Source organism: Nelumbo nucifera, chromosome 3 (genome assembly GCF_055504915.1).
Source record: "Nelumbo nucifera cultivar China Antique chromosome 3, China Antique-T2T, whole genome shotgun sequence".
Classification (NCBI taxonomy): Eukaryota; Viridiplantae; Streptophyta; class Magnoliopsida; order Proteales; family Nelumbonaceae; genus Nelumbo; species Nelumbo nucifera.
In genome coordinates, this window is record NC_142651.1 from 68,393,087 (window position 1) to 68,404,755 (window position 11,669).

At 38.9% G+C, this 11,669-nt stretch overlaps 1 protein-coding gene across 2 annotated transcripts in view; it reads right to left on the bottom strand.

The window, feature by feature from the left end:
• Positions 1-11,000, bottom strand: part of LOC104589235 (SET domain-containing protein) — an 82,383-nt gene extending 71,383 nt beyond the window's left edge. The window contains exons 1-2 of one of the 2 annotated variants that reach the window (XM_088901375.1): positions 10,813-11,000; positions 10,331-10,703 (exon numbers count right to left, since the gene is read on the bottom strand). In XM_088901375.1, coding sequence (XP_088757501.1) covers positions 10,331-10,461 — 131 coding nt within the window. In that variant the 5' untranslated portion in view covers positions 10,462-10,703; positions 10,813-11,000. The remainder of the gene's footprint in view (positions 1-10,330; positions 10,704-10,812) is intronic. The other variant, XM_010247485.3, reaches the window with a different exon arrangement.
• Between the last annotated feature and the right edge of the window lie 669 nt (positions 11,001-11,669).

Here is an 11,669-nt window from a genome sequence, read left to right on the forward strand (position 1 = left end):
AGGGTTATGGTCACCCCCAACAACTAATAAAATAAAACTGAATTTTTATGGCAGCTCCATGGGAAACACTGGAATGGTAGGTATTGGAGGAGTTTTTAGAAACTGCAAAGGAAAGTATTGGGTATGTTTTCTGGTCCCTTTGGGTTGGGAGACTCACTAAAGGCAGAACTGATGGCACTACTGCAAGGCTTAAGACTTGCCAAAATCAAACTTTCAGCAGTTGAAGTAGAGGGGGAATCAAAGCTAATAATTTCTTGGGTAAAGAATAAACAGCTCATGCCATGGATCTTGTTAGAATTTGTTACGAAATTATAGGCTGTAAATATGTAGTATTAGCCAAATTAGGAATAGCTTGATTATAGGAATTATTCTTTCTTTGATTTTCTTCCTATTTTAGTATCTACAAGGCTGTATGATTTTCTTCCTTTTTTGTATCTGCAAGGCTGTATGATTTTCTTCCTTTTTTGTATCTGCAAGGCTGTATGATTTTCTTCCTTTTTAGTATCTACAAGGTTGTATATATATGTACTATTTTCTCAATTGAAAGATATCAATTTCTTCCAATTCTTGTTCTATCACATGGTATCAGAGCTGGAGACACCAATTCTAGTCTAAAACTAATTTCTGGTTTTCTTCCCTCTACTGCCCAAGTGAGCAGCTTTGAATTCTTTACGTTGCCCAAGTGAGCAGCAGCTGCGATCTCTAGGTCACCCATTCCGAGTGACATCTGCATCTCACCGCCCCTACCAGTGGAAGCGGAATCCCAAATCGGCCTACCCACCTTCACTGGTCTCTTTTCCGACGATCTCCTCAACCTCGGTGTTACTCCTATGGTGTTTGTTTGCCAATCAGGAAAGTCTTTCCTCTCTGTTCTTTTTTTATACAGTTGATATTTCGGTGCTGCCAGTTGTGGTTTCTTGCTGTTTGGGTGTTGCATCTGCTGGTTGTTAAAAGTTTATTTTCCTGTGTTTATGATGGCGGTTGAACAAAAGAACTTGGCTATGCCTAGTGTTATCCCCATTCTGTCTAAAATCACTGAACAAAAACTAAACGGAACTAATTATTTAGACTGGAGTAAGACTGTTCATTTGTATTTACGGAGTATCTCTAAGGACAACCATCTGACCCTCCTACTGATGAGACCCGCACTGAATGGCTAAGGATTGACGCTCAATTGTTTTTGCAAATCCGCAATTCTATTGACAATGAGTACGTCGGTCATGTCTCTCATTGTGAGTTTGTAAAAGAACTAAAGGAATATTTGGCTTTTCTGTTCTCTGGTAAAGAAAATATTTCCCGTATTTTTTATGTTTGCAAGACATTTTATCGGGCTGAACAACAGGATCAGTCTCTTCAAACCTATTTCATGAATTTCAAACGCACTTATGAGGAATTGAACGCCTTGTTACCTTTCAGTACTGATATCAAAGTTCAGCAGACTCAACGTGAACAGATGGCTATTATGAGTTTTCTGGCTGGCCTTAATTCTCAATTTGATGGTGCTAAGTCACAGATTCTGTCTAATCCTGAGATTACCTCTTTAAAAGAGGTCTTTACTAGGGTCCTTCGTACAGATATTGGTTCCCATACCTCACTTGTACAACAACCTAGTGCACTTGTCAGTCAGAATAGTGGATCAACTGGCCGGTCTCATTCTCAGAATAGTAGCAAAGGTGGCAGTAATAGTGGTCGGAATGCTGGAACTCAGGCCATAGGGGGAGTAGTTTGCTACTATTGTCATGAACCAGGACACACTAAAAGAACTTGCCAGAAATTGCTAAAGAAAAACCATAAGTCTTATGGGTCTTAGTCAGCTCATGTTGTAACTACGAGTGATGCTCCTCATCCATCGTCAGATCAGACCATTACAATTTCTGCAGATGAATATGCGAAATTTACCCAGTATCAAGAGGCATTAAAGAACTCCTCTCAGTCCATCACTGCCCTTGCTGAGTCAGGTAAAACCAATACATGTATTCTTTCTTCTTCCTCTCAGTGGGTCATTGATTCTGGTGCAACAGATCATATGACAGGTAATCCTAGTCTCTTTTCCACTTTCCAATCACACACTTTTCCTTCTTCAATCACCTTAGCAGATGGTTCTATTTCTGTCCTTGGTTCTGGCACTATCAATCCCACACCAACACTTTCTTTGTCATCCGTATTGAGTTTACCAAAATTTTCTTTTAATTTGGTATTTGTTAGCAAAATCACTCGTACTCTTAACTGTTGTATCTCATTCTTTCCTGATCATTGTCTGTTTCAGGATCTTATGGCGAAGAGGATTATTGGTAAAGGACGAGAACCAGGAGGTCTATACATTTTGGATACCCAGGAACCTCAGACCATTGCCTGTTCCAGTACTTTATCTCCTTTCGAAGCTCATTGTCGGTTGGGGCATCCATCTTTACCTTTGTTAAAAAGTTATCTCCTCAATTTCATGATGTATCTTTTTTAGATTGTGAATCTTGTCAATTTGCAAAGCATCATCGTCTATCGTCTGTTTCTCGAGTTAATAAAAGGGCTAGTCATGCTTTTGAGTTAGTACATTCAAGTGTTTGGGGACCTTGTCCTATTATGTCTAAAACTGGATTTCGATATTTTGTTACCTTTGTGGATGATTTTTCTCGTATGACTTGGCTTTATTTAATGAAATCTCGTTCGGAGTTGCTTTCACATTTTAAAACCTTTTGTGCTGAAATAAAAACCCAGTTTGATGTGTCTGTACAAACATTGCGAAGTGATAATGCCAAAGAATATTTCTCTGATTCCTTCCAGACTTACATGGCTCATAATGGAATTCTCCATCAATCATCTTGTGTTGATACTCCATCTCAAAATGGAGTGGCTGAGAGAAAAAATAGACATCTTCTTGAAACTGCCAGGGCTCTTTTATTTCAAACACATGTTCCTAAATAGTTTTGGGCTGATGCTGTTTCTACAGCGTGTTTTTTGATTAATCACATGCCTTCCACTGTTCTAAATGATCAGATCCCTTATAAGATTTTGTTTCCTAATAAATTTGTGTTTCCTATTGAACCTCGTATCTTTGGATGTTCTTGTTTTGTTCGTGATGTTCGTCCGCAGGTTTCCAAATTGGAAACCAAGTCATTAAAATGTGTCTTCCTGGGATACTCTTGTCTCCAAAAAGGGTACAGGTGTTTTTCTCCTCTCTTGAACAGATATCTTGTGTCAGCTGATGTTACATTCCATGAACATCTTCCTTTCTTTACTGCTCCATCTACATCTGTGTGTCCACAAGTGGATGATGATCTACTAGTGTATCATATCACCGGTCCAGACGCTAGTGTTGTTCCAATACCCCCACCACCACCTTCTCAACCAAAACTACCTATTACTCAAGTCTATTCTCGACGACCTAATCCTCCTGTGACAAGTCCGGCACCGGTCTCTTCTTCGTCATCGGATCCAATGCCCAGTGATATTGATCTACCTATTGCTCTTCGGAAAGGTAAACGTTAGTGTACTTATCCAATTTTCTCTTATGTTACCTATGATCGTTTGTCCTCTACTTCTTGTTCGTTTGTTGCCTCTCTTGATTCTGTAGGGATTCCCAAAACTATTCACCAGGCTTTATCCCATCCTGGGTAGCGTGATGCCATGCTTGAGGAAATGAATGCCTTGACTGAGAATGGTACTTGGGATCTGGTCGATTTACCTGCTAGTAAGAAAGCGGTTGGATGAAAGTGGGTCTTTGCAGTCAAATTTAATTCTGATGGATCAGTAGCTCGCCTAAAGGCTCGCCTGGTGGCCAAAGGCTATGCACAGACATATGGAGTGGACTATTCTGATACTTTCTCCCCTGTGGCAAAATTGACTTCAGTTCGATTATTTATTTCTCTAGCAGCTACATATGATTGGCCACTTTACCAGCTTGATATTAAAAATGCTTTCCTGCATGGAGTTCTTCAGGAGGAGGTTTATATGGAGCAACCACCTGGGTTTGTTGCTCAGGGGGAGTCTGGGAAAGTTTGTCGTCTTCAAAAATCGTTGTATGGACTAAAACAGAGTCCTCAAGCTTGGTTTGGAAAATTCAGTCAGGCAGTAGAGAGGTTTGGGATGAGGAAGTGCAAATCTGACCATACTGCTTTCTATAAGCAGCCCACATTTGGCATCATTCTACTTGTTGTATATGTAGACGATATTGTTATCACTGGGAGTGACATGAAGAGAATCTCATCCTTGAAATCCTTCTTGCAGAGCCAGTTCAATACTAAAGATTTGGGGCACCTAAAATACTTCTTGGGGATTGAGGTGGCAAGGAGTAAAAGAGGCATTTTCTTGTCTTAGAGGAAGTATGTTTTGGACCTATTAACAGAAACTGGGAAACTGGGAGTCAAACCATGCAGTACTCCAATGCTTCCTAACCAGCAATTCACAAAGGATGGAGATGCTTTTGATGATCCTGAACGATATAGAAGATTAGTTGGAAAGTTGAACTATCTCACAGTGACTCGTCCTGACATTGCTTACTCAGTTAGTATTGTAAGTCAATTTATGTCCTCTCCTACAGTGCATCATTGGGCAGCCTTAGAATAAATCTTGTGTTACTTGAAAGGAACTCCTGGACGGGGGATACTGTATCAGAATCATGGTCACAGTAATATTGAGTGTTTTTCTGATGCGGACTGGGCAAGTTCCAAGATTGATCAAAGGTCCACTACTGGCTATTGTGTTTTTGTTGGTGGTAATCTGGTTTCGTGGAAGAGTAAGAAGCAAAATGTGGTGTTGCGATCTAGTGCAGAATCTGAGTATAGAGCAATGGCACAAGCTTCGTGTGAGGTTATGTGGATTTCTCAACTCTTAACTGAGGTCGGTCTTAAAGTCTCAATTCCAGCAAAGCTATGGTGCAATAATCAAGCTGCGATTCATATTGCTTTGAATCCAGTTTTTCATGAACGAACTAAACATATTGAGATAGACTGTTATTTCGTTCGTGAGAAAATTCAACAAAACTTGATCTCTACAGCATATGTGAAGACTGGAGAGCGGTTAGGAGATATCTTTACAAAAGCTCTTAATGGAGCTTGGATTTCTTATATTTGTAACAAGCTGGGCATGATTGACATCTATGCTCCATCTTGAGGGGAAGTGTTACCAAATTATAGGCTGTAAATATGTAGTATTAGCCCAATTAGGAATAGCTTGATTATAGGAATTATTCTTCTTTGATTTTCTTCCTATTTTAGTATCTACAAGGCTGTATGATTTTCTTCCTTTTTTGTATCTGCAAGGTTGTATGATTTTCTTCCTTTTTTGTATCTGCAAGGTTGTATGATTTTCTTCCTTTTTAGTATCTACAAGGTTGTATATATATGTACTATTTTCTCAATTGAAAGATATCAATTTCTTCCAATTCTTGTTCTATCACAGAATAGATAGTTTTATATGTTGTAGGTGCCGCAAAGGGCAAATGTGTCTTTTTGGTTGTTTTAAGTGTTGCCCTATAAATATTAAATAAATTCTGGCACCGCCAGAACTGTTATTATTGGATCGCAACTTTTCTTTCTCTCTTCTCTCGTTTCTCTCTTTTCTTCTTATTTTTTCTACTGTTTTACTTCCAATATGGTATCAGAGCGAAACGACTAGGATTAAGAACAGATTGATCAATTCTTCTTGCTGTCTTCTTCAGAGTGAGATCAAAAGGACCAACTTTCGACTGAAACAGCAGAGCTCTTTACCTCTTTCTTCTCCCCCCTAGTCGTGTACCAGCAAAAAATAGAAACTGAAGTTGCTGAATGCTGTGAGGAAGTGTGTATTAGGTTTCTAACCTTTTTTCTGTGGATCATGTGATCCTTATACCTAAGAATGACAATTTTGTAGGTCACGAATTACCTGTTTTTAGGTTTCTAACCTTTTTCTATGGATCATGTGATCCTTTTACCTAAGAATGAGAATTCTGTGGGTCACGTTTTGACTGGCAGCATTGCTCGTGGTCCCTCCTGGTAGTTGAGGTGATAACATGGTCTGGAAGTTTGACTGTGACTGTGACTAAATCTGTTTCAGCCCTAAAATTAACCTAAAATTTGTTTTTTTGAAGAAGAAAAAATAGAGCTGGTTTGTGCCCAGACTGCAGTGGGTGTATGTGAACTGTAGTCCTAGTGTGTTTCTGGGAGTGATTTGTGTCAGGAGAGACCCTTGGGTGTGTACTTGGAGCTGAATAGTGAACAGAATTATGTCCTCTGAAAATTCTGCAACTTCAGGTGTTGGTGTAGGTAAAAATGGAATGAGTGGGGATGGATATGAGTTTCTCTATGGCTGTGATTCCCTTTCATGGACTCAATTACCTTGAATGGTCCAGGGGAATTAAGCTCTACATCACTGCTAGGGGAAAAATAGGGTATATCAATGGTAAGGTGAAGGAACCAAAGACTAGAAGTGCTGAACATGACAGATGGGATCAAGAATATAGTATGGTGATGTCATGGCTATTGGTGTCCATGCTGCCACAAGTGAGGAAAACTTTTATATGGGCTAAAACAGTTTGTCAAATACGGGAACAAGCAAAATCTACCTATTCAGAACAAAGACACTATGTGAAGATCTACCAACTGCAAGCTGAATCGTTTACATGTAAACAGGGGGAGAGGAGTCTCTTAGTATATTACTCAGATTTGACATCAATCTGGAAAAAGCTGGATTATTATCAAAATGTGAATTGGAAGTGTGATGAAAATGCAAAAGCTTACAAGTCTCTTGTCTCCCAGCAGAAGGTATTTGCTTTTTTTCTTGGGGCTGAATTCTATATATGAGTCTATCAAAGTACAGATCTTGGGAAGCAAGGATGTACCTTCAATCTAGGAGGTCTATGCCTTAGTCTAGTCTGAAGAGAGTAGAAGAAGTGTGATGAATTGTTCAGAGGGGGAACCTTGGTAGTCAAGGGAGGTACAAGTGGAAACGGAGGGGGTTCTTTTAAGAAAGGTGACTTCCAACTGGAAATGTCATGAGTGTTCACAGAACCAGTCAGCTCATGCCAACTGGAAATGTCAAGGACAGCAGAATTTGTTTCGAACGGAAAGAGTGTAGCCTTCTCAACTGATGGGAAGAGTGTCATGACATCTTGCAACACTCCACCTTCTTCTGTTGCCAGTCCTCCAGATTTCCTTCAACCACCAGCTTCGAGCACAAAGAAACCACACAAACCTTTGAGGGCATTCCCTTCCTCAATAAAACTTGAATCTTCTTGCCTGTTTTCTGTGATATCCTCTGGAGTAGCAATAGGTGTAAGCAGTTTTTCTTTTAACCTTCTTCTATGTTCCAGGCCGTCCAGCAAACCTTGCTCATCCCTGTTTTCCCCTTCCTTTTGTAATGCAAATTATTTGTTTTTTACCCTTACCGAAAACTTCACTCAACTGAATATATCCACCTCTTCTGTTAGACTTCTTTGCCACAAAAAAAGTCCTCCCCTGCGAACTCAGTTTTCCTTCTCCTTTCCATTCAGACTCTATAATTCCGAAGAGTATGCTGTCGATAAAACCTTTCAGCCACCCTAACGCCTCCCTGTTTAGAAGCACCACAGACCTTTTGTTTTCTCTGATCTTGACCATCGACCCTCCACTTGTTTCTTCCAGCAGGAATCTTTTCTTCTCAACTTCCAACACCTTCCTCCACCTAGTTTCAGGCACGAACTTCTCCTCGAAGCTTGCCCAAAGCTCTCCCAATTAGCAATTCAACTTACATAGAGGTAAACACATAAATCATTGTTTAGCAGGATAACATCCAAAATCCTATTGTTGATACAACCATGTGAGGGTATAGGAATCACTCATCATAATTAGCATAAGCTGAAGAAAACTCGATAAACTTCACTGTTCTTTGTGTAAAACGTCCATACATATTTATAGACTCTAAACACATAATAATCCTAGGAGTCAACTGTTATACTCATAATAGTCATAGGAATCAAACTGTTAAGACCCAATAATCCAAGGACTCAAACTAAGCTGTCATATCTTATTTCAATTCAGAAAAGACTCAATAACTCTAATCCTACTTATGCAACGACTCTAAAATTGTAAACATAAACAAACTATAAATAGACAATGAAACTCTATTATTGGACCCTATAGAAAAATTCTAAAATAGCAAAAATGTCCCTGGTGTCCAAAACTACAGAAATACATAAAATTTCAGAAATTTCCAATTTTGACTCTTCAGCTCCTGCATCAGATAGGGATCTCAAATTCATGAGTAATTTGACAAATTGTGGGTACAAAGTTCAAATTCTCAAGTGCATTTCAGCCCCAAATGGATAGTCAAATAGAAGTAGTTAGTAGGAGTTTGGGGAATTTGTTGAGATCCTATAAAGGAAAGAGTTCAAGCATGGGATATGATTCAAACCACAACAGAGTTTGCTCACATAGCTCAATTAATAGGACAACAGGAAGGCCACATTTGTCATTGTAATGGTGTTCAAGCCATGGCATCCTATTGATATTGTTGCCATGCCTAAAACTTCTAGGTCCAACCAGGAAGTTGAAGATTACACTAGGCACATCCATGATATACATGAAGATGTTCAACAAAAGGTTGCCCTTAGTAATGAGAAATATAAAATTAAGGCAAATGGACATAGAAGGTTTATGGAGTTTACTGCAGGAGACAAGGTGATGGTTCGCATGCAAGTGTGCAACCTAATATAGCTCGTCTAGACCAAGTTTCGAGCTGAACTCAAGCCCAATATATAGGCTCATTTTCTATTCGAGCCTAGATCAAGCCTAATATATCTCAGCTCGTAAGGCTCGCAAGCTTAATCGAACATATATATAACAAAATATAATATATATAATATTTTTAGTTATTATATGTATAATAATAACTAGTTTTTATAATTCTTAAATTTTTTATATGTAAAATTAAAAAAATTATATTTATAAATTTTTAATTTTATAGGAAGCTTCGCTCACAGTCGAGCTTGAGCTTACAAGCTTTTGAGTCGAGTCGAACCCTCTAACTTGAGCTCAACTCTCTGGTTCAAACCGAGCTCGAGCATCATGGCTTTCTGGCTAGCCGAGCTCAAATAGCCAAATATTCAGCTTGGCTTGAATCCACCCCTAATTCTAAGAATTCAGGTAGGTCTATCTGTTGCGGCTCTTTTATGGTGGAAATTCTTGCTGACTCACCCCAAAGGGAGCATTTGGTGTCATCTGACGAGGATTCTGCTAGGGTTGAAAGAGACAAGGGAGGAAAGGAGGCTGGGGTAGAGAAAGGAGAGGAGAAGGGAGTAAAGGGGATGAAGATTCTCAAAAGAGGTGTAGAGGAGGGGGGAATTCGAAGGAGGGGAAGCCAGGAGGTTGGAAACAAATAGTCAGCCTGAAGAAGCGAGCAAAGGAGATGAGAATGGTGGGTCAGAAGTTCGAGAAGAGCATTTACGCTTTGAGTCCCAGTTGGAATACTTGGAATCGACTTAGGCCAAAGAAGGAATTCTGAGATCAAGGAAAGGGATGCTTCTTCTTCAGTCTTTGAAGAAAGTGAGAGAGCCGAGCAAGTTCCAATTTAGCCATGTGTCAAAAGTTTTTTCACATTTATGGTTTGGTTGGTGCTGGTCCTACCAACAAGTTCAAGAAAGTTAATAAGAAAAAAGGCTCAAAAAATAAAGCTTTGAAGATGAAAGTTGTGGAGATCAGAGGAGCCAAGTGCCAAGATTCACAAGGGGTTCAGTTGCAACGGACGTCGGCTACTAAAGAAAGGCTTGTCTATATAAAGGGATCTACCAATCTGTTTTCAGCAGTGAATGAATTGAATATTTTCTTTGAGTATTTGGTACCTTGGAAGTGTGGCTCCAATCTAGAATTAGAGTTCTAAGGTGAGACTCCAAGAGTCTAATTCAAGGCTGTGTGACTCAACCAACTACTCTTTTTCTATGTAATCTTACCATTTGTTTCTATTGTGGACGCAAGCACCAGAACTGGCAACCAAAGGGCTTAATTCAAATAATCAACATTGCCTTATACTATCCTATAATATAATCTCAGAACTAACTATATGAATAAACAGTAAAAGAAAAAACACTATAATTGTATTTTAGTGCAGCATAGGGTAATCTATTACAGGCAACGCATATCCATCCTTTCTTTCCTCATGTTATCCTAGTACGGATGGTTTCAGAACCGACTCATGAACAGAGTTGATCGTTTTCCTTACCTTTTTTCTGTCCCAAGAAGGTCCCAAGCTAGAAAATTCTACATAACTCATTTAATGAATAACAGCAAAGGTAAACAAAAATAAAATAAAATAAAAACCACTGCATTGATGGCATTTTCATTCAACAAGCAACATAAGTGTCTAATCAAAATCAGCAATAATTCACCTTGTGCAGTTCAGTTCCGTGGAGATAAGTGTCGACTTCATCCAAAGTCCAGACCACAGGCAGGCACTCTCTCTCAGGCAAGATTTGCAAATATCCAGCCCAGGGCGATGCCTCCCCCAAGCTTTTCTCATACATGAGCGCAACTGAAAGACCCAGAGAACCTGCTAAACCTGCTTCTTCGATCATCTCCCGAGCAGCAGATGTCTTAATGGTGAGACAAGCGTTCTTGGGTATTGTCGCTACAAGATCCCCTTCCGCCAAATCGCAGACAGATCTCACTGATATCCCTTCATCGCCGCCGTCAGTTAATTCGAGAGCGTCGCTGCAAATAATGCCTTGGGATCTCATCCAACGCTTGAATCCTCTCAATCGCCTATACATGTTTATGATTAAGAACAAAAGAAATACCATCGACTTCTAACATCAGTAGACATCAATGTAGCTTGTAGAGAGAGAAAGAGGGAGGAGAGATGAACCATTACCTGCTCATTGCCGGAAAACTCTCAGTAGAGCCACTCTGTTAGCTGTCGGGCGGCGAGCAGAGCAATTTGCTGGTATTGATGGAGGAGAGGGCCTACGTTTTGTGCTTAGGCTCAGACCCACATCAGGCCCGAAAATCGCGGGTTGCACTTGCACCCAACCACTTAGGCCCAGCCTGCAAGATATATATTTGTGCGTGTATGTTTTCATTTATTAAAACACCCCTTATGGTTTTATAGATTTACAAAAAATACTCCTATAGTTTTACTAAACTATAATTTGCATTTTACTAAAATACTCCTATAGTTTGCAATCAATTTATTTAATCGACTTAGGAGAATGAAAAATGACAATTTTGACCTAACATCCATTTGAATAAATTTAATCAAAAGAAAATAAAAATAAAATATCATTTTTCCCTAGTAAGACATGCAATCACTCTATTTGATCAATTTTGTTTTTCTATACAAAAAAGTGTTAAGAGTAATTTTGGAATAAACAATCATGGGCCCATCCTTTGAACATTTTCCATTAAGTTTAAGTGATCATGTTACTATTTTCAAATCACAAAACAAACACTTCTTAATGAAAAGTCAATTAAGTAAATAGATTGTAAACTACAATGGGTGTTTTAGTGAAAAAAAATTATAGAGTAGGTTTAAGTAAATACATAAAACTATAAGGAGTGCTCTAGTAAATGGCCCTATTTTATATTATATTACATTATAATATATATATATATATATATTAAAACAAAGCGGTCAAAAAATTTTATCCTTTTTCTGAATTTTTTATTCCATATCATTTTCAAGACAACCAATAAAAGAAGAGTATATGTAACCCTATTTCCCCCTCTTGC